Here is a 23,932-nt window from a genome sequence, read left to right on the forward strand (position 1 = left end):
TACTTTGTTAAGAATTCATTTGCTGCTTGTTGTGATATCTTGTCACGATTAGGCCTGATGCTCACAACTCAAGACAAAAAAAAAAAAAAAAAACGTAGCGATAGCTTTTTATATATATATATATATATATATATATATATATATATATATATATATATATATATGTACAGAAGATATCACTGCATTCGACTTTTATATTGGAAAAGGGATCAAGTTGGCAAGTTGGCATGTTGCGAGCAGTGGGTTTTACCTTCACACGTTCGCCCGTCTTTGGCCAGGATGAAGCCTGGCCGGCAGTCGCAGTGTGCATTGCCTCCATCGGCATGACACTGATGCATGCAGCCTCCGTTTTTTTCGGCGCAGGGGTTGTGCACTGTAAAATCACGTAGTTAGCCATGGACTGCAAAACTCCCATGTGGTTCCAATATCGCAAAACACACCGAAGCACGGCATTCAAGTGTCATTCCTGTTTAACTTAATTCAGGAATGACAACCTTCTGCTCAGCACAATGAAAAGAAACAGCTCCACAGGCTCCAAATTTGCCTAGTGTCAATTTCAAATAGAAAGCTATTTTCTGCCTGCCAAAAAAATTATGAAAAATGTTGCTTCCTCCCTCCATCTTGCTCCAGCACATTCTGTCACATAATTACAATTGGCTTTTGGCCCGATGTATATAAATTTAACGGACAAATTTTCATTGCAAGCAACACAGTCATGATTTACCACTTACATGTACAATGTTTGCCATCTTCTGTCAGCTTGTAATTGGTTTTGCAGCGACACTGGAAATGAGCGGCAGACTGCTGGATGCAGTAGTGTTCGCAGCCGCCGTTGCTGAGGGCACATGAGTGGACAGCTGTAAAGCAAAAAACAACAAAACAGTTTTAAAAAAACATGGGGATTTTGAAAGTGATGAATAGAAATAAATTGCCTCAACAATGGCTATTAAAAAAAAAAAAAAAACACTTCAAATTTATAGGTAGAATACTGGCAAACGTGATTGCAAAAATTGTGCAGTTAAAAAAAATCAGGCAAATCGTAAAAGGTTTACTGTCAAATTAACAGCAAACTACTCTAATCATAACTACATTTTAGCTGTTGTTTTACAGCAAACATCCGTAAAGTGTATATTTTGTAATATTGGAGAGGCTTTAAATACAATTAATATTGTTTTTAAAAAACTGCAAACTGGGGGGGGGGGGGGGGGGGGGGGTCGGTATGTTGTCCCGGGCTTCAGGAGCCCCTGAATGGCCCTTAATTTATACCCTTAATTTATATTATCTTCTACTCGATATATATATTTAAAAACTTTAACATATTCAATATTTCAAATATATATTTTTTCCTTTTTCTGCACAATGTCACCCCCCTTGTCTTAGCAGAGAGTGGTTTTCACCCCGTTTTGGCGCACTCAAGTGTTGCGCATTTTCTTGTCTTGTCATCACTGTCCTCCAGTGACTATAGCTGGAAGAGAGCGAGCCTTCAGTAAAATGAAAATAATAAAAAACTGACTACGCTCCACCATATCACAGGGCAGGCTTAACAACCTAGCCGTTGTTACCAAACTGCACTTTATGGTAAGTTGCGGTGCTCTCAACTCCGCACCGTAGTGTGGCGTGGACGGCTCGTTTGTCGTCAGTCTTCCTTCAGGAAGGTGGCGATGTGCATAAAAATGCAGACACACGTCGGAAGGCTTTTTGCTGGAACTTTTATTGACAATGGTAAATTGGTAAAGCCGGTCATATTGTAGGGGACAGCGGCCCCTTGGGGATGCCGGTAACACCATGCTCTCCATTGAGTGTTAGCTTGCTCAAAAACTGGATTTCACTGATGTTATAATGACTTTGCTGTCAAAAAATCTAGGCGCATCACTGTTTGAGGACTTGATAACCCTAGGGATGTGGAGGGGGCAGGCAAAGGATGTTTAGTTATACTGTTTTGTTGCTTAGCAGGCAGGCATAGCGCTCTCAGTTGTATTGTATTGTAGCCTACATGGGACAATAGATGGAAATTATTTGTTTATATTGTGTCACATCACATTACGGTCAGTTGCATTTAACTGTCCATCTCAAATAATTTGAAACTTTACACTGTCATTGCTTGCAAAGCGTTAACACTAGAAAACCCAAGGAGGGATCAGTTGATGAATATACCTTTTGTGCCCAGAGAGGGATCATCTGATCCTAATTTGCACATCTATTGTGGTCGTTGATGGTGGTCGTTGGTACTCACGCCTACGGACAATTTGGAATGATCAATCAGCCTAGCATGCACGTCTTAGGAATGTGGGAGGAAACCGGAGTGTTTTTCTATCTCTACATAGAGAAAGAAAGAAAAAAAAAAAGAAAATGTGTATGTATGTGGGAATGAAGCATTTAGCTACAGTAAATATGCCACAGACCTAATGTGGATGTGTAGCTGAACAGGTTGACTTTCATAGTATATTGAACTATATTTTAGCAATCCTTTTTTTTATTTTCATCTTGAATCCATTTCCAGCAGGCTTATAATGTAGACTCTAAGCCTAAACCAATGTAGGATAACAAAGACAAAATAACCGAATTTCAATCTCTGAAAGATTTATTTAGAGCAAAACCAAAAACTGTACAGTGTACTGTATACAATCCTGACACATCACTGGGTAAGGCGTACAGCATGAGCCACAAGTCAATCGGCCACATTTCTGACAGACATGAGACATTCCCCCCCCCCCCGTACACTTCTTTATTTGGCAGCGCCTCGTTTTTGCTGGTGGACTGTGTGTCATGGGAACAAATAAATCTTTCAGAAATTGAATTTGGGTTGTTTTGTCATTGTTATCCTATGTTGCTTTACACTAGAACCACCAGGGGTTTTGGTGCTTCCTAAAACTACCAAGGGTGTCCCATTTTGGGACACCCTGGGGTCCGCCCCCAAGCCGAGCCCATCTCATTTCTACCCCTCGGCCCACACCTTGGCCCTTCAAACGAAGCAATAAGGGGTAGGGGTAAGGAGTAGGGGTAAGGTGTAGGGCTTGAAACATCAGCCCTAAGAATTGGGACACCTCTTTACACTCGCGTACGTCATAAGTCCGTTTGAACAGTTGTTACGTAACCAAAAGCGACGATAAAAAGTGCACTAAGTGCACTTGTGCGTTTAGCAAAACTGAAAAACAAAACATTACAACATTACAAATGAAGAAACACAATGAAAAAGCATTACAATAAGTGGTGTCGATTTTTTATTTAGTACACCCCTAAATAGTGCACTTTTTATCGTGATTAATTTTTTTTAACTATCACTTTTCTGACTGAAGAAAACACATTGAGAGTAGATAATACTGGTCATCAGCTGTTAGAGTATTATTTGGATGTATCAAGCTTGCTTCATTGAATTTAAGCAAAGCAAACAAAACAAACACTTGTAACAAACGGAAGGGTCCACAACACATGCACACAGATGTGGAGCACTAGTTCAGTTTAATTTAGTTTTGTTTCAAATTCAAATATGGTTTCAAATTCAATGTAATATTTACACCATTGTATGAAACCTGAATGATAGTTTGTTTCTGAAACAAGAGTGGTATTTACTAGTCTTGCATATTTTCTTCCCAGCCATTTCATGTGAGGTGCTTTTCTTGTTACCACTGTTGCTTGGTGTGCTTAGTTGTAGTATTTCTGAATATCTATGTATATCAATGTATATCCACAGCAAATTGTTAACTGATCTTTTCAAAAATGTTTTTTAACATGTAGAGGGTATTCAAACAAATACATCCGAATGAATTAGAATTATTAAAATACTTTTATCAAAATATTCTCAGAAGTTTAGCAGTTTAGTGTCAAGTAAGAAATAAGTGTCTGATAGGCTACTTTAGCTGAAGAGGGGGTTGGGGCAAAACAGGCTCAGTCAGGCTACTTTAGCTGAAGAGGGGGTTGGGGCAAAACAGGCTCAGTCAGGCTACTTTAGCTGAGGAGGGGGATGGGCGAAACAGGCTCAGTCAGGCTACTTTACCTGAGGGGGGGTTGGGCAAAACCTTGCTGAGTGAGGCTGCTTTCTCTTTCGCTACTACTACTAGTCAGGCTACTTTCAGACACTTATTTCTTACTTGCCTACTGTAGGTTGATAAATTTGTAGGTAGATTTGTGTATGTCTTAGTCAATCCCAAAAAAAGGTTCCTTCAATCAAAGTATATATTTTCAATAGAAAATAAAAGTCACTTGAATGAAAGCAAAATGTGTTTGAATGCAAAAGTTGCCTGAATGATAGCTTGTTTCTGAACCAAGAGTGGTATTTACTAGTTTTGCATATTTTTTTCCAGCCATTTCATGTGAGGTGTTTTTCTTGTTACCACTGTTGCTTGGTGTGCTTAGTTGTAGTATTTCTAAATATCTATGAATATAAATGTATATCCACAGTAAATTGTTAATTGATCTTTTCAAAAATGTTTTTTTAACATGTAGAGGGTATTCAAACAAATACATCCGAATGAATTAGAATTATTAAAATACTTTTATCAAAATATTCTCAGAAGTTTAGCAGTTAGTGTCAAGTAAGAAATAAGTGTCTGATAGTCAAGCTACTTTAGCTGAAGAGGGGGTTGGGGTGAAACAGGCTCAGTCAGGCTACTTTAGCTGAGGAGGGGTTGGGCAAAACCTTGCTGAGTGAGGCTGCTTTCTCTTTCGCTACTACTATTAGTCAGGCTACTTTCAGACACTTATTTCTTACTTGCCTACTGTAGGTTGATAAATTTGTAGGTAGATTTGTGTATGTCTTAGTCAATCCCAAAAAAAGGTTCCTTCAATCAAAGTATATATTTTCGATAGAAAATAAAAGTCACTTGAATGAAAGCAAAATGTGTTTGAATGCAAAAGTTGCCTGAATGATAGCTTGTTTCTGAACCAAGAGTGGTATTTACTAGTTTTGCATATTTTTTTCCAACCATTTCATGTGAGGTGTTTTTCTTGTTACCACTGTTGCTTGGTGTGCTTAGTTGTAGTATTTCTAAATATCTATGAATATAAATGTATATCCACAGTAAATTGATAACTGATCTTTTCAAAAATGTTTTTTTAACATGTAGAGGGTATTCAAACAAATACATCCGAATGAATTAGAATTATTAAAATACTGTTATCAAAATATTCTCAGAAGTTTAGCAGTTTAGTGTCAAGTAAGAAATAAGTGTCTGATAGTCAGGCTACTTTAGCTGAAGAGGGGGTTGGGGCGAAACAGGCTCAGTCAGGCTACTTTAGCTGAGGAGGGGGATGGGCGAAACAGGCTCAGTGAGGCTACTTTACCTGGGGGGTTGGGCGAAACCTTGCTGAGTGAGGCTGCTTTCTCTTTCGCTACTACTACTAGTCAGGCTACTTTCAGACACTTATTTCTTACTTGCCTACTGTAGGTTGATAAATTTGTGGTAGATTTTTGTATGTCTTAGTCAATCCAAAAAAAAGGTTCCTTCAATCTAAGTATATATTTTCAATAGAAAATAAAAGTCACTTGGATGAAAGCAAACTGTGTTTGAATGCAAAAGTTGCCTGAATGATAGCTTGTTTCTGAACCAAGAGTGGTATTTACTAGTTTTGCATATTTTTTTCCAGCCATTTCATGTGAGGTGTTTTTCTTGTTACCACTGTTGCTTGGTGTGCTTTGTTGTAGTATTTCTGAATATCTATGTATGTCAATGTATATCCACAGTAAATTGTTAACTGATCTTTTCAAAATTGTTTTTTAACATGTACAGGGTATTCAAACAAATACATCCGAATAAATTAGAAGTATTAAAATACTGTCAAAATATCCTCAGAGGTTTAGCAGTTTATTGTCAGGTAAAAAGTGTCTGAGAGTAGCCTGACGCCCAACCCCCTTCCACAGCTAATGGCTGGTTGCAAGTAAAGAAACAGCAGCCTGACTTGTTCAAACACATTTTGCTTTCATTCAAGTGACTTTTTTTTCTCGATTGAAAATATATATTTTGATTGAAAGAACTTTTTTTGGCTTGACCAAGAAATAAACAAATCTACCTACAAATTTATCAACCTACAGTAGGCAAGTAAGAAATAAGTGTCTGAAAGTAGCCTGACTAGTAGTAGTAGCGAAAGCGAAAGCAGCCTCACTCAGCAAGGACTCGGCAAAAGGATGACCGGAAGTTAAAAAAAAAAAAGGACGACACTTTTTATATTGCTATATGTGCTTTGTGACTATCTGTACGGACCTCTGTGAAGTCCCCCCCCCATCAGACGCAAATTTATATAGAAATGATGTCAATCGTTTGTGCTGTAAAAGTTTTGTTTGAGCTGCTTTCGTTGTAGAGATACTTACAATTCTTATATAGGTAAATCTGAGGTCAGCTAGCCCCCCATTTCAATTAACAATTGTGTCAATCGTTTGTGCTGCAATGGTTTTGTAGATCAGTATTATGCTTTTATTCAGATATTAATTTCGAGTGGTTACGTCACTCGTAGCTTTTCCTTAGCTTGGCTCCCGCGACTAATGCAGCATACCAACTCCCAATAACAGAGGGGTGTCCTAGCTACCTACCTAACAAGCACGATCATAACACAAACAAATTCGGGTCCGTTTCGCAGTAAATTGGGGGGCTTTAGATATTAATTTTGAGTGATGACGTCACTCTAAGCCCCTCATTTACTGCAAAATGGTCCTGAAGTGCTGCCATTCGTTTGTGCTACGTTCGTGTTAGTTGTTAGGACACACCTCTGTTATTGAGAGAGTTGGTATGCTCTATTAGCCACGGGAGCTAAGCTAAGGAAAAGCTACGAGTGACGTCACCACTTAAAATTAATATCTCAATAAAAGCATAATACTGATCTACAAAACCGTTGCAGCACAAACTAGCACAAATGACAGACACAATTCTGAATTGAAATGGGGGGCTAGCTGACCTCAGATTTACCCAAAAAGAATTGTAAATATCTCTAGAACGAAAGCAGCACTAACAAAGCTTTTACAGTACAAACGATTGACATCATTTTTATATAAATATGTCTGATGGGGGGGAGGGGGCCAACTTCACAGAGGTCCGTAGAGTTGGTCAGATAGCACATACAGCAATATACAATATGTCGTCCTTTTTTTTTTTTTTTTTTTTAATCTTAATTTTTTTGTACTTCCAGGTCATCCTCTTGCCGTCGTGTTGTGGGATTTTGCTGTTCTGTTGCGGGATTTTTGCTGCTGTGTCTTTGCATTTGCCTTCTGAGCCATTCGTGCTGCGAACCATTTGCTGTTGTGTTGTGGCAATTAGGGTTCGTGCTTTTGCCAATTTTCAATCGCGCTTTAGGAACTGGGGATCGTGTTGTGGCGGTTTGCATTCATGCTTTTTTTCTTTTGCAAAGCGTTTGCAATTGGGGTTCATGCTTTTTTTTATTTGCAAAGTGTTGAGACTTTGCATTTCGCCTTACACCTCTCAGCCACCATAATTTCCTGCTCCTGTTCAAATCCACCCCGCCAGTCGACTGTCGTTCGCTCACACGAGCTCGGTCATCAAGATAAGCACATCCCCCGCCCCTTGACGTAGTTAGCACTTTGCATTCAGAAAGCCACATGGCAGAGCTGATCACACTTGGGTTGGGTTGTGAGACCAAAACATTTGAGATTTGTTTGTCGTCACAAATGTATTGATTATTTCATTCATTATAACTTTATACACGTTGCAATGGTCTGTGCGTTTGTTTATTTCATTGCAGTAATTTATACATAAAGTTGCCTGTGTGTGCTATAGGAGAAGGAGAAAAAATGGGCAGAGCAGTGAATGAATAAAATAAAACCATATTCAAAAATAAAACTCTCAAATAATAACTGAAACTATCATGGCAAGAGTCAGTGTAAACTGACCAACCCTTGTGGGTTAGAGTAAGGTTGTTTGCTTGTGTGCTTGAGTGGCCTATTTCAGAGACAATGACACACTAATTTGCACATATACAGATGCTAATTGTGGATACCCAGAGTTGTGGGGATCATCTGATCCCCTTCTGGGCTTTCCAGTAGGCTAAAAAAATGTTGGGTTTTCTAGTGTTAAAGTACTGCGTATGTTATTGTGACAAGCCGGTGGCAGGGGTGGGGTGTGGGGGGGGGCCCTATGATGGTCTCCTGTCCCCGGGCCCCTGTAAGTCTGCTGACAGCCCTGCATAAGATAACATAAAGATCAAAATTTCCAAAAGAAAAAAAGGCAAACAATATAAATAGGAATATTGTATTGTTTGGCTGTGAGTTTTGACACCAGAAAATGTAACGTTAGAATGACCAAATGCCTGAAAGACACAATCATTGCGCGAGAGTTAAGAAACCAGCATTTAGCTGAATACACAATTCTTAATTCCTTGTTTTATGTTTAGACAAGGGCATAGGTTTGCATAGGGACGGTAGGGACATAACACTACGAACTTCTGAGGATGCTCAAATAGTTTTTTAAGCGACCTTATGAGAGGCCAGACTGAAATGGTTTGGGCATGTCCAGAGGAGAGATAGTTAGTATACTGGCAAAAAGATGCTGAATTTCCATATGCCAGGCAGGAGATATAGAGGATGACCAAAGAGGAGGTGTATGGATGTAGTTAATGAGTACATGAAGGTAGTTGGTGTGTGAGCAGAGGATGCAGAGGACAGGGTTAGATGGAGACAACTAATCCGTGTTAGGAATCCTGCCTCCTGAGCCCTGCTCCTCCTTGTGTGTGTGTGTGTGTGTGTGTGTGTGTGTGTGTGTGTGTGTGTGTGTGTGTGTGTGTGCGTGTGTGTGTTTGTGTGTTTGAGTGTGCGCGTCTTGATTGCAGGATTGGACAGATGGGTGAGCCTGGGACCAGGTGCAGGTGATCGTCGTTAACAGCCTACTTAAACCAGTGCCTGGCCTCACCTCATCGCCAGATCAACAACTCAGCTCAAAGAGTTGGTGACTCCAGCCTCAGTCAAAAAACCTGAAAAATACCATTTAGCTAATTTTTCTTTTATTCCCTAGATCCTGCGATACTTGCCTGCCTGAACACCTGCTTGCCCGTCTGCTCATCTATCGCAAAGACTCACCTGACTATTTCAACACCTTCCGCCAAACCTGCCAATAAAGTGTTGTCACGGCCAGTTTTGCCTGTCATCTCTGCGCTTGGGTCCCCTGCTCAATCAGAACCCTAACAGCTTGATCTGGCCACGTTATGGACCCAGCAGAGACCAGCCTGCTCCGCCGTCGAGTAGCTGCACAGGACGGCCTTCTGGAGCAGCACGGTGAAGCAATCACAGCCCTAATGAGTCAGGTTCGTGTATTTGCCGAAACCCTTACTCGCCTCCAGACTGGGCTTTCCTCCCTCCTGGACTCCGAGCGCACACCGTCTGCTGCCGTGCCATATAACACAGTCCCTTATGCCGTCAGAGAGCCGTTTGTTCCGGCACCGGCTCCTTATCATGGTGACCTAGGAACATGCCGGGCCTTTCTGGTGCAATGCGCGCTCGTTTTCCAACAGCAGCCCCACATGTATGCTTCTGACGAGGCCAAAATAGCATACCTTACAGGCTGCCTTCGGGGCTCAGCACTTGAATGGGCCACGGCAACGTGGGAGGGGCGCTCTCCTACCTGCTCCTCTTATGATGCTTTCACAGGGGAAATGAAAAAGATATTCGATCACCCAGTGCGTAGCAGGGAAGCAGCAAAGCGCCTCATGTCGCTCCAGCAAGGCTCTGCCAGCGTGGTTTGCCGTTCGCTTCAGGACGCTTGCCGCGAAGAGCCACTTTAACGATGAGGCACTCCAAGAGGTCTTCCGGGGTGCTCTCAATGACTCAATCAAAGATGAGTTGGCCGCCCGCGACGAGCCCGCCAATCTCGACCAGCTTGTCGACCTGTCCATCCGGTTTGATTGTCGCCCCCGTGAGCGTCGCAGGGAGCGCTCGAGGCGCCAGGGGCCACAGGCTTCGTCGGTCACCCTGCCACACGGCCTTCTATCCCCCTCGCTCCATAGGACTAATGACTCCCCATCTGCGTTGTCCCCTGGTGCGGGACCCGAGCCGATGCAGCTGGGACGCGCCCGGCTCTCCAGTGAAGAGAGGGAGCGCCGCCGGAATGCCAATCTGTGCCTTTACTGCGGAGGAAATGATCACTTTCTCGCCACCTGTCCACTGCGGTCGGGAAGGAGGGCCACTTCCCCTCCCAATAGGGACAGCCTGGTGAGTAGTGACCACACCACAACCACCGTTCGCTTAAAACTATCTGCTATGCTTAATTGGAGGGACCAGTCTATGCCGTTATTTGCTCTTGTTGATTCTGGTGCAGATGACAATTTAATTGACCGCAGCCTGGTGGACCAGATGGGAATTACACTGCGACCTCTGGACACCCCAATCAAAGCTCGGGCCCTCAGTGGTCATCTATTGTATTGTGTTTGCCAAGTGACTGTCCCGTTATCCCTAGTACTCTCTGGTAACCACAGGGAGGTAACAAGATTTTATGTTTTTGAGAATTTGCAAGTGCCCTTAGTTCTTGGCCTTCCTTGGTTAAAGACCCACAACCCCAATATTGACTGGAGAGAGGGCAGCATAACGGCCTGGAGTGACTTTTGTCTCAACAACTGCCTGGGTTCGGCTACCGGTGTCGCAGCCTCACCTCCAGCTCCCGAGCAAGTAGATCTGTCTCTTGTCCCAGTCTGTTATCATGATCTTGCTCCTGTTTTCAGCGAGAAACGTGCCAAGACTCTGCCTCCCCATAGACCCTACGACTGTGCCATTGACTTGAAGCCAGGTGCGCCTCTGCCAGTAGGTCGTTTGTTCAACATATCACGCCATAAACGGCAAGCTATGGAGGAATATATCACCGAATCTTTGGCTGCCGGCATCATCCGTCCCTCCTCTTCGCCGGTGAGGGCTGGGTTTTTCTTTGTGGGCAAAAAGGACAAGACCCTGCGACCCTGTGTGGACTACAGAGGCCTCAACGCCATAACTGTCAAGAACAGGTACCCGCTACCCCTAATTGAGTCTGCTTTTACTCCCCTTCATCCAGAGACTGCTTGAGAATCAGCTGTATGTCAAACCAGAGAAGTGTGAATTCCACGTCTCCCAGACAACATTCCTCGGTTTCGTCGTCACCGAGGGGAAGTTGAAGATGGACCCTGCCAAGGTGACAGCTGTAGTTGATTGGCCCAGGCCTGCCACGCGGAAAGGGCTGCAGCGCTTCTTGGGCTTCGCAAATTACTACAGGCGATTCATCAGAGACTACAGCCGGGTGGCCGCCCCCCTCACAGGCCTGACCTCGCCATCTACCCCATTCAAGTGGTCTAGTGCAGCTGAGGCGGCATTCAGTTACCTCAAGAAGCGTTTCAGTTCCGCGCCAATCCTGTGTCACCCCGACCCATCTCGCCAGTTCATTGTCGAGGTGGACGCCTCAGACCTGGGAGTGGGCGCAGTGCTTTCCCAGCACTCACGGGACGACAAGGTACACCCCTGTGCTTTCTTCTCCCGAAAACTTACTGCAGTCGAGCGCAACTACAGTATCGGCGACAAGGAGCTCCTGGCAGTGAAACTCGGCCTGGACGAATGGCGCCACCACCTGGAAGGGGCAGAGCACCCTTTTATCGTATGGACTGACCATTGAATCCTTGAATACATCCAGTCAGCGAAGTGGTTGAACTCCAGGCAAGCCAGGTGGGCCCTTTTATCTTGACAGATTCTCCTTCACCCTGTCCTATCGCCAGGGTCGCAGAACGTCAAGCCCGACGCCCTGTCCCGCCAGTTTTCGCCAGGCTGCAACATACCAGACCCGAAACCCATTCTGCCCTCTACCTGTTTTGTCGCTTCGCTCAATTGGGAAATAGAGTCTGTGGTGAAGCGGGCCCAAGCAAAGCAGGCAGACCCCGGAGGTGGCCCCAGGAACTGTTTGTTTGTGCCCGACTCGGTCCGAGCCCAGGTGCTAGAGAGGGGGCACTCCACACCCCTGACATGTCACCCTGGCATGCGCAGAACCCTAGCCTTTATTAGGCGACGGTTTTGGTGGCCCTCCATGGAAGGAAACACAAGAGCCTTCGTGGCAGCCTGCACAGTTTGCGCACGAAATAAAACCTCCTCCTTCTCCAGCCACTCCCTGTTCCTGGACGCCCATGGCCGCACATAGCCCTGGACTTTGTCACTGGTCTCCCCCCTTCCAAGGGGAACACAGTCGTGCTCACTGTCATAGACCGGTTCTCAAAGACTGCTCATTTCATAGCACTACCCAAGCTTCCATCCGCTAAAGAAACAGCAGATCTGTTGGTACACCATGTCATCCGTCTACATGGAATCCCTGTCGACATCGTTTCTGACCGTGGCCCCGAGTTCATCTCCCAGGTTTGGAAGGCTTTCTGTACGGCCCTGGGCATCAAGGTTAGTCTGTCCTCCGGATACCATCCGCGGACTAACGGGCAAGCAGAGAGAGCCAACCAACAACTAGAGTCCGCCCTGCGCTGTATGTCCAGCTCACACCCATCTTCCTGGTGTTCACATCTCGCCTGGGTCGAGTATGCGCATAACACGTTAACAAACGCTTCCTCAGGTATGTCTCCCTTCCAATGCTCCGTGGGATACCAACCCCCCTTGTTTCCATCGCAGGAAAGTGAATGCACTGTTCCATCGGTGCAAACCCACATGCGCAAGTGTGCCAGGGTCTGGAAGACTGCTCGCGATGCCCTGCTCCGTGTGGCCTCAACTTCCAAAACGCAAGCTGATCGCCGACGCATACCAGCGCCATCTTACACCGTCGGGCAGAGGGTCTGGCTCAGCACCCGTAACCTCCCACTCAAAGTAGAGTCCAAAAAACTATCACCACGATTCGTGGGCCCCTACGAGGTTGCGGCAGTGATAAACCCATGCGCTGTTCGCCTCAAGCTCCCTGCATCCCTCAGTCCACCCCACATTCCATGTGTCTCAGGTAAAGCCAGTCTCATCCAGTCCGTTGTCTGCTCCAGTGCCGGCCCCTCCTCCTCCTCAGCTCATCGACGGGCATCCTGCTTCTCCGTCCGGAAGCTGCTGGACGTGCGTCGGCGAGGTCGGGGTCTCCAGTATTTAGTGGACTGGGAGGGATACGGGCCTGAGGAGCGCAGCTGGGTCCCTGCCCGCCATGTGCTATGCCGGTCGCTTATCCGTGACTTTCATCGTCAGCACCCTGGTCGCCTGTCTCGTGCGCCGGGTGGCGCCCGTAGGAGGGGGGGGTACTGTTAGGAATCCTGCCTCCTGAGCCCTGCCTCCTTGTGTGTGGGGGGGGGGAGGGGGGAGTGTGCGCGTCTTGATTGCAGGATTGGACAGATGGGTGAGCCTCTGACCAGGTGCAGGTGATCGTCGTTAACAGCCTACTTAAACCAGTGCCTGGCCTCACCTCATCGCCAGATCAACAGCTCAAAGAGTTGGTGACTCCAGCCTCAGTCAAAAAACCTGAAAAATACCATTTAGCTAATTTTTCTTTTATTCCCTAGATCCTGCGATACTTGCCTGCCTGAACACCTGCTTGCCCGTCTGCTCATCTATCGCAAAGACTCACCTGACTATTTCAACACCTTCCGCCAAACCTGCCAATAAAGTGTTGTCACTGCCAGTTTTGCCTGTCATCTCTGCGCTTGGGTCCCCTGCTCAATCAGAACCCTAACAATCCGCTGTGGTGACCCCTGAAGGGAGAAGCCGAAAGGAAAAGAAGATTTGCATTATACAATGAGTTCAGTTATATAGGTAATCTCGATTGATTTCCCAAATGTTGTAAAGATAGAATAGATACTACCATTATTAAGTGAATTATTTTCATTATGTTCAGACTAAACAGATAGATGCAACCTTTTCACTTGCTGAGTGTGTCCATTTTTTCCCAATCAAACGTACGTGTTGATGATAACTTGACCATCCTCTCCTGCACGCGCACACTCACACAGCCCCGACAGATTAATGTCGACAATATGCCAGCTCCTCCAAACTCGCCGAAGAGGACGGATATTAGAAGTTTTTTTTCAGCCAGCAGCAGCAGCCACTGTCAGTAATGTAAAAAGACATCAATGTTGTGGAGATGGGGGGAACATCACTAATTTTGCTCCTGAAAGTCAAACCTGTATCAAAGTTATTATATAGCACAACATTAAACTGTGTGAACTTGCTAACCTGCAAAACCACTGTGGTCAGGCCAGCCTCCACAAGGAACAATGAACTGAAGCTACCCATCCCTCATTGCGGTAATGCAACGCTGTGGCTTCAGAGTGCAAGTCCTTTTATTGAAAAAACTGGGGAGCTGTCCAAGAATGGGTCCATTTCAGTGGAACACTGACATTAACATGAATTGACATGGGAAAAAAAATCTGTGAAATGAAACCACACATCAGAATTTCTTGAAAGTACTTTGGTACCAGTCTTGGGGTAGTCTAGTATGCCTCAGATGTGGATCGGCCCTTGGATATCAGATTTTTTTTTCCATTAATTTTTTTCCCAAATCACTTCTATATTAATATACTTTAGTTTGAATCTAGGGGTGCTCCAGTGTCCCCCAGAAGTGTACCAATTTTTTGATAGCTCCCCATTTCTTTTAATAAAGGGACTTCACCTCAAAATGTTTCTTTAGTAGTTTTTGAAAACAAAGGTTTTAATCGAATGTTATATCACCTGAGGTATCCATAAACCTTGTGTGATTTTTTTTTTAAATAAAAAAAACTAGAGCAAAGATCGAAGACGGAAGAGATTCTGAGCCTCACCTGCATATTGAAAAATATATCTACTGTATATACTACAGGGGGAAAAAATCAGGCTTATTTTCCTCACATCATTTGAAAGTTTTCATACCATTACACTCTCATACAGGTGAAATTTAACACAAAAAAAAAAAAAAAGTAAAATGTGTGACCTATGTTTTTTTATTTGGAATGAAAATGGCAGTTCAATGCAATCAGTGAATATAAACATATATGATGTGAAAGACTTAACAGAATTACTTTGCTGAGTAACTAATTACTCTTACATTGAGATAACTGAGTTACTAACTCGATTACTTTTTGGGAGAAGTAATTTGTAACTGTAACTAATTACTTTTTTCAAGTAAGATTAACACTGGTAAGTACAAAAGTAGGTTTTCTTTTTGACTGGATTGAAGGTTGGCATGAGAATTTACTTACTCAAGTAAGAGTAACGTTACTTGTACCGTATTTTCCGGACTATATGTCGCATTTTTTTTTTCTCTTTTTTTTTTTTCTTTCATATTTTGGCAGGGTATGATTTATACACTGGAGCGACTTATGTGTGTTTTTAGTAACACATTATTACCAGTACATGATTTCATGATAACATATATTATTTTAGACCTGTGTTGATAATTTCAGCATTGCCGGTAACTTTTAAAAACAAGAAGAAGGGCTTAACAAACTGGCACCGATAAGGAAATCCTACTCAGCAAAGTACAAGCTACAAGTAATAAAGTATGTCGCCGAAAACGGCAATAGAGGTGCAGAAAGAAAGTTTGGAGTTAATGAGAAACTTTTAAGGGACTGAAGAAAAGCGGAGAAAACTCTGACTGAAATGAAGAAAACAAAAAAAGCGACACTGAGGATGAAGATTTCATTGGACTTTAGCTATTTAGGTATTTTGAGTTACCTGGATGGTTTTGATAAAGTTGTTAGCATGTTATTTATGCTATAGTTGAAATCTTAATATGTTATATTAACATACCAGGCATGTTCTCAGTTGTGTCATGTAACATAAGCAATACCGTTAAGCCTGTTGTTGCCTCTATTCTTTTTTTTTTTTTTAATTGTTTGTCATTTAAATTTCAAGCAACATGTTTGTTCTTGGTGTTGGGGCAATAACCTAAAAACAAAATGCGACTTATACTCCAGTGTGACTTATTTATGTTTTTTTCTTCTTTATTATGCATTTTATGGCTGGTTCGACTTATGCTCCAGAGCGACTTTTAGTCCGGAAAATACGGTAAATAATAATACAACTCAAGTAAAAGAAAAAGTAGTCATCCAAAAATTTACTCAAGTACAAGTAAAAAAAATAATATTTGGTGAAAAGAATACTAAAGTAATGAGTAATATTGTGAGTAATTGCTTGGAGAAAAACATTATCACTTCTGACTGGTATAATGGAGTCATGCGGTTATTGTTGCTAGTCTCGTTGGTGAAACTCAGACAGCTACTATCGGCATCTCTGGCAAAAATAAATTCAGTATGTTGAACAAAGAGGAAAACTGTAACGACTTTAGTGTAGCCCAAAGTAACGGAGTAAGAGTAGTGTTTCTTCTTCACAAATTAATTAAAGTAAAAGTAAAAAGTATTGCATGGTAAAGTTACTCTAAGAAGTACATTTTTCTCAAAAAGTTACTCAACTAAATGTAATGGAGTAAATGTAATGCGTTACTACCCACATCTATAAGCTAAACCTTGATAAGCTGATGAGGTTGCGAACATGACAAGCTCAATAACCTCACAAGGCTGGACCATGATGCTGTAGAGGGCAGCAAGTCAAGATCCATCAGTGAGAGGTAGATGACAAACCTTAGAGAGTTTTCCTGTTTAAACATTTTGCACATATGGAACTGGACTGACCTCAGCGGTTAGATCCAGAACTGGATAAGATAAGCAAAGCTGAGATGGAATTTATTCAAGTACATCTGCAGTTTCAGTTTTCCAACGGCCGATCTTTTGCTGATTGGAATACTTTGCCCTTTAAGCAGCCTTGCATGTGATCACACTTTGCTGGGAAAAAACCCTGTAGACATTAAAAAAGTTCAAATTTTTTTGTGAGCATACTGAGCATTTTTTCTTGAAGGGCATCTGCACAGCTTTAACGGATCAGTCTGCAAAGTCTCACAGAAGGGCTTCACCTGGGGCTTGCTCTACACGCGTAAACTAATTATGGGTGCAATCAGACATTTTTGCCTCGCAGAGACGAAGGGGTGGCAGCTATGGAGTTCTCAAGACGCCAACATCCATGCAGATCTTGTGTGTGTGATGTGAGATGGGACTGCTGCTGTCTGTAGAGTGTGGAGACAGGTTTTTATCCTGTCTTTATTAGGAACCAATGAGTTTGTTCTAAGAAGTGTAATTCAAGAAAAATGCTAGGTTCAACACTGATCATAGGTGTTCTCCTAGCCAATTTTGTAGTTAACAATGTGCATGAGCAGATGGATTGTATCCAGCTGTCATCAGTGAGCAGGAACCCTTCGCGAAGCTGGACGCTAAAGTGATTCAGACGCTTTCATGCTGTGTGATTTCACGGCCAACGTCTGCTTGAATTCTTTTCAAGGCATCTGCCAACAAATGAAGTTTAGTCTGCAGATTCCATTCCCATTTAGAGATTTAATGCAATTCAAACATCTATTTAAGTTTGCGGGCAACATAATGAAATATTGGTGAGTACATCTGCTTTCACAGGCTCCAATGTCGGGTCAGTGTGTAGTTGGGCATATATATATATATACACATATATATGATGAAATGAATTACAAATGGAAAAGAAATAGATGGGGTCAAAGACAGATATGACAGTGATCGAGGTGGAAGGCAGTCTCCAAGCACCCATTTCAATGTTCCCTATCTAAATCATTATAAGGTAACAGCTAGGTCAGCTCGTTCTTCTTAATATCAAGCATTGTTGTCACAGATTACTTGAAAAAGTAATTTAATTACTGATTACGCCTCAAAAAAGTAACCTCGTCACTTTACTGATTACTTTATTATAAAAGTAACTGAGTTATCATGAAGTTTATATATTGGTTACTTTTGACCAATTTTTCTCCCTTTGCTGCCTCAACATAAGAATGAAAACAGACTTTCCAAAAATTGAATTTAAAGGGGAAAGATCAGAATTTTTCACATAATGCTTAATCTTCGAGTTAGCAGAGGTTTAATTAGTTGATGGAGTTGATTTCAACCACCGTTGACTTGCGCTTGTTTAGCCACTCTGAGGCCTGAAACTAACAAATAACTGACAAACTACATGAAATCTGTTGAAATCAACTCCACCGACTAAATAAACCCCGCTACCTCAAAGACTAAGCCTTTGTCAAAAATTGTGAATTTCAGGCTAGGGCTAACTAGTGATGGCCAAATGAAGCCTCATGAAGCAATGAAGCTTTGCAGCCAATTGGTTTGCACATGTAGCAAAGCTTCATGGTGCTTCATTTACCCTATGGCGCCATCAAGTGGTCTAGAAGCCCAAGAGGTCAACACTGTTAAGAATTCAATGGCTATTTGCTTAAGACAAAGATATGAATGTGCTTGTGTTAGTAATTTGGTATGTGAACAAAATACAACAAGTGCTAAGGGTAATTTGTTATTCATTTTTATTTAGAAATAATAGCTTTCCCACAGTGGCTGGCTTTAAACAGTTTCTTTTTTTTTGGAAAATATTTCACCAGCTTTAGAAAATATTCTTTCACAAGGCACAGATGAAGCTGGGGTGCAGAGAAATGTGAGTGCCAGTTTATATAAATTTGGGTAGGTATTCTTTTGTGCCTCCCAGTACACTAATGGATTGTTCATTCTGTTGATGTTTAGTTCAGATAGGTACACACACACACTCACATTTATATTAAAGTAGTTTTTCTCCCTTACCTTATTGAAAGCAATCAAATCAAAATGTTCCCATACAGGGGAGGATCGCTCTTTTCGCGCAGGTTCCATCGCAAGCAAAGGACAAGGCTCGAAAAAAGATTGCACTGGTTGCACTGTTGCGCACAGATGTAACAAGTACAGGAGCCCGAAATCCACAAATTGTGAGATAACAGGCGATCGCCATTGCGTTTTGCAACCAATTTATACCGTAGTCTGTCCTGTTTTTGCAATGTGCGTCAAACGTTGGATCACTTCCGAAGCACTCACGAGATTCAGCCGGCCGCCGGCGAGGCTTCCCACGTCATCATTTCCGGGTTTTGCCGAAATGAAGCGCGCCTCGCTACAAGCTTCGTGGAAACCCCCCTCCCATTACTCGACACAAGCTTCGGAACCTCGGCTCATTTCGTCCCATCACTAGGGCTAACAGCATATCAGTGCCAATGTTAAACAATGCAAATTGACTGCACATTAATGAATAAATAAATAAAAATCAACACACGAATGAATTGCACAGTGCAATTAAAACAAACGTGCGGGCGGGTGCGGATGCACACGCACAACCCGGAAGTACGGCGTACACACACGCGATCAATTTGGCCACAAAACGTGGCAGCAACTAAGCATTTTACACTCAATCAGAGCGATGACTGCTTGTCATTGCAACGGCAAAGCTACGAAACAGCCGCGCATGAAGGGAGTCCTAATTACCTGGAGTGTATCAGCGATAATTTGGACCAGAAAAATGGTCACGTTCATTCATGGATATACACAGATCAACATTCCCTCGCACATCTCAATACAAGGCTCGAATGTGCACCAGCGCTGGCAGCCTGGTAAATGCCTTTCTCAGTCCCGAAACACTTAGCGCGTGTGACAGGAGACCAAAACAGGAAGTAGCTGTGAGCAGTTACCATGGAAACGAACAGCCAGGAACATTTCTTGCATTTTCTATTCAAAATCCTCTTCGTACATGACTACAATATTCTTTATTCTACATACATTATGAGTCAATAACAAAATAACGCACAGACACTAAAGGAAAATAACTTTAATCAGATTACTGATTTGGAAAAACGAACATGTTACATTTCTCGTTACAAAAAGAAAGTCATCAGATCACAACACTGATATCTTGTACGCGTCAATCTTCCACTGAGTTAAGCAGTTTCACCTTCCATCGGCAAGAGATCGACAAGCGCAAAGAAAAGCAAAGAAAAGTGTGCTTTAAAGGGAATGTAAATAATCCTTTTAAGTTATGTAAAAAAAAAAAAAAAAGTCAGAGGTGTTCACCCATACATGGATTAAAGTGAAGAAAATCATTTGAACTTTTTTAGAAAAACATTGGAGGATATGATATTGCTGAGGTGGTATTGGAGGCGCTTACCTCAGTTAAGATAAATAAATCTATTTTCATTAAATTGACATGCAGAATGAAGTTTTTAGTGTAAATGTATTTTAAGAACTAGAATATCCAATTTCTGGAGAGTTTGGGGGGATTCTTTGCTCTCTCATGGGTCCTAGAAATTTTACGGTATTTCGGGTCACTTTATTGATAACTTTTGGCTGCTATTGACGGCGCTAGATGTCCAATCAATTGATGACTGGGATGGCATGAATGAACGCCCACATTCAACTAAAACTAAACTATAAAATATATATCTTTTTTTGGGGTAATCGTTTTGTGTCATTTTTAAATTTGGGGGGGATCATTTTCTGTTTTCCATTTGCGTCCTTATGTTTTTTTTTTTTTTAGTTTTTTTGGGGGGAGGGGGGTGCGTTTTTTTGTATATTTTTTGCAGTTTTTCACAGATTGCCAAATTTGGGGGGGGGGGCATTTTTTTGTTGTTGTCTGTTGGTTTTGGCATATTTTTCTGCAGTTTTTTCAGTTGTTTTTTTTTCAGTTTTTTTTTCCATGTTTCTCTCTCTTTTTGTTTTTACAGATTTTTTTCCCCCTTTTGGTGCAGTTTTTCGCATTTTCCATGTTTTTTTTTTTTTGTATGTTTTTGCGATTTTTTTCTGATTTTAGTGTTTTGTTTTGTTTTTTTATCCTAGGTTCATGTGTGTTTTTGTATGCATGTTTTGTTTTGAGCACAACAAACTTTCCAATATACAAAAATATGACAAGACCAGTATACGACACAGACTAACAATCACTAATGCTTGTGAAATTAATCATAGGGCTATACTATTCTCTAAAGAGAATTTACTAGCAACCCTGACCCCATTTCCACAGTTGATCTGCATCAATCTCGTGATTGACCTCTAGCGCCCACAGCTGACGGACTTCCGTCGTTACGACAGAGGACTCTAACCCTTGCGCCTATAACTGACACATCCCGCCTCTTGCTCCTGTACACGAAATGACCAAAACCTGTTCCAAAACACCCCTTCCCTTAGCACAGACCTGCACTAGTCTAGATTTAGCATACAAAAGCTCTAGGTTTTGTCTCGGTCTCAGAGTGGTTGGACTTTCTGTCAAAACTGGTTGAGACCAGCTATAATCTTCTCGTGTCCAAATTCATTACTACTGATATTTAAGAAAAAGCAGTAAAAAAAAACAAAAATCCTTTGATTCATGTTTCTCGAAACCGTGATAAGTGTATTGCTCAATTTAAGTATGGCTAAAGTAGAGGTAATTTGCAGCTGCCAAGCGGTGTCTAGTTTTGACTTTATACCCCACTTACACCATAATGCTCAAAGGCATGGATCATCTCTGGCTCGTGTCTTGAATAGGCATTATCTTCAATAATGGTAAGAAACCAGGCAACTGTCATGCCTGAAAAGGAATGAAACTATGTGAACTCGATTTAAATTAGGTATGTAAGTATGTTTTAAGAAAGAAAAGTCATCAAACAATTCAGCAATTTTTAATCCTTACAAATTATAAGATAATAACAGACACCAAATAATAATAGTATTTTAATAATTCTATTTTATTTGGATGTTTTTGTTTGAATACCCTATACATGTTAAAAAACATTTTTGAAAAGATCAATTAACAATTTTCTGTGGATATACATTAATACACATATATATATTTAGAAATACTACAACTAAGCACACCAAGCAACAGTGGTAAAAAGAAAAGCACCTCACATGAAATTGCTGGAAACAAATATGCAAGATTAGTAAATACCACTCTTGGTTCAGAAACAAACTATCATTCAGGTTTCATACAATGGTGTAAATATTACATTTAATTTGAAACCAAATTAAATTAAACTGAACTAGTGCTCCACATCTATGTGCATGTGTTGTGGACCCTTCCGTTAGTTACAAGTGTGCACTAATTAGGGTTGTAATAAATAATAAAAGGACACCACTAATTGTAATGTCAGTTCATTGTTCATTGTGTTTCTTCATGTGTAATATTTGTTTTGTTTTTCAGTTTTGCTAAACGCACAAGTGCACTTAGTGCACTTTTTATCGTCGCTTTTGGTTATGTAACAACTGGCCGAACGGACTTATGACGTACCTGAGTGTGAAGGGGTGTCCCAATTCGTAGGGCTGACGTCTCAAGCCCTACCCCTTATTGCTCCTTTTGAAGGGCCAAGGGGTAGGGGGAGAAAAATTGAAATGGGATGCGGCCAACGTGTCCTTCCTCGGTGCATCAGTAATGGCCCCATTTACAAAACAAAGGCTACACTCTGTCCCAAAGTGGGACAGTCTTAGGGATGATCCCAGGATGTCCTAAAATGGGACACCCATGGGACTTCTAGTGTTAATATGGTCAAATTACTGAGAAGAAGTGTCCGACATGAAAACGCCACAAAGGAACAACTGTCTCAATCGCTCTCTGTCTGAAAAATTAGCTACACTGTACCTTGTATAAAAAGGAAGTGTAGGCAAACTGCAGCTTTTGGAATATGTAAAAAGGTTGTCCGCCCGATTGCCTGACTGAGTGGTCCACTGTCCAACAAAGCCAAGGCAGCCCTGCCCTGCAAGCCCTCAAGATGCTAATTGGAGCAATCCAAACTCTGTGGTTTTGTGAGTGTGAATGGGAATAACTAATGAGGACCTCAATGCTCACAAAAGATATGCTGATTAGAGTCAGATGACCTTTCTCTGGATTCAAAAATGATTTGTATCAACTGATCCACCCTTGGTAGTTCTACTATGAACCACTTTTAGGTGACAACCTTCCTACAATGAATAATTGTACAACAGTTACAGTGATATATCCCCATTTCTAACCAGACATGGTAGAGCAGCAGAGATAAAGGAGAGAAGGTTGATGAGCATGAGCAGAGGTGAATTGACTGTCAACAAGGGATGTCCCAATTTTGATTTTGAATACTGATGGCTGAAAAACAGAAAAAAAAATCTTGTTTTTTTTACAGAAACTTCTATTTTGGTCAAGTGACTTTGGTCAAAAGGAATGGTGAGAATACCCTAATTTTCACACTATAGGGCGCACCTGACTATAAGCCGCAGCCCACCAAATTTGGGACGAAAACAGCAATTGTTCATAGATAAGCCGCACTGGACTATAAGCCGCAGCCGTCCTCACTGTATGATGGGATATTTACACCAAAAGATATTAACCGGTAAAACTTTATTTGACAGCGGCATCATACGACTCTCATAAGACCAAATGAAGCACCATGAAGCTTTGAACCAATTGGCTGCAAAGCTTTATTGCTTCAAGAAGCTTCATTTGGCCATCACTGCTTCCTTGGGGGAGACAATCAACCTCTTCTGCCACCTGCTGTCAACACTGTTGTCATCCAACATGCCTCTTAGCATGCACTGCAGCGCCACAGATGTACAGTGCCTTGCAAAAGTATTCGGCCCCCTTGAACCTCGCCACATTTCAGGCTTCAAACATAAAGATATAAAGTTTTAATTTTTTGTCAAGAATCAACACCAAGTGGGACACAATCGTGAAGTGGAACAAAATTTATTGGATAATTTAAACTTTTTTTAACAAATAAAAAACTGAAAAGCAATATTATTCGGCCCCCTTGCGTTAATACTTTGTAGCGCCGCCTTTTGCTCCAATTACAGCTGCAAGTCGCTTGGGGTATGTTTCTATCAGTTTTGCACATCGAGAGACTGACATTCTTGCCCATTCTTCCTTGCAAAACAGCTCGAGCTCAGTGAGGTTGGATGGAGAGTGTTTGTGAACAGCAGTCTTCAGCTCTTTCCACAGATTCTCGATTGGATTCAGGTCTGGACTTTGACTTGGCCATTCTAACACCTGGATATGTTTATTTTTTAACCATTCCATTGTAGATTTGGCTTTATGTTTTGGATCATTGCCCTGTTGGAAGATAAATCTCTGTCCCAGTCTCAGGTCTTGTGCAGATACCAACAGGTTTTCTTCCAGAATGTTCCTGTATTTGGCTGCATCCATCTTCCCGTCAATTTTAGCCATCTTCCCTGTCCCTGCTGAAGAAAAGCAGGC

At 42.1% G+C, this 23,932-nt stretch overlaps 1 protein-coding gene across 2 annotated transcripts in view; it reads right to left on the reverse strand.

Annotated features, from left to right (window-relative positions):
• Nucleotides 1-23,932, reverse strand: part of megf6b (multiple EGF-like-domains 6b) — a 212,793-nt gene that overhangs the window by 45,126 nt on the left and 143,735 nt on the right. For both annotated transcript variants that reach the window (XM_057846276.1, XM_057846277.1), the window contains 2 exons: nt 732-857; nt 251-373 (listed from right to left, as the gene is read on the reverse strand). In XM_057846276.1, the coding sequence (XP_057702259.1) occupies nt 251-373; nt 732-857 (249 nt within the window). The remainder of the gene's footprint in view (nt 1-250; nt 374-731; nt 858-23,932) is intronic.

The sequence above is a fragment of the Corythoichthys intestinalis genome, chromosome 9 (genome assembly GCF_030265065.1).
Source record: "Corythoichthys intestinalis isolate RoL2023-P3 chromosome 9, ASM3026506v1, whole genome shotgun sequence".
NCBI lineage: Eukaryota > Metazoa > Chordata > Actinopteri > Syngnathiformes > Syngnathidae > Corythoichthys > Corythoichthys intestinalis.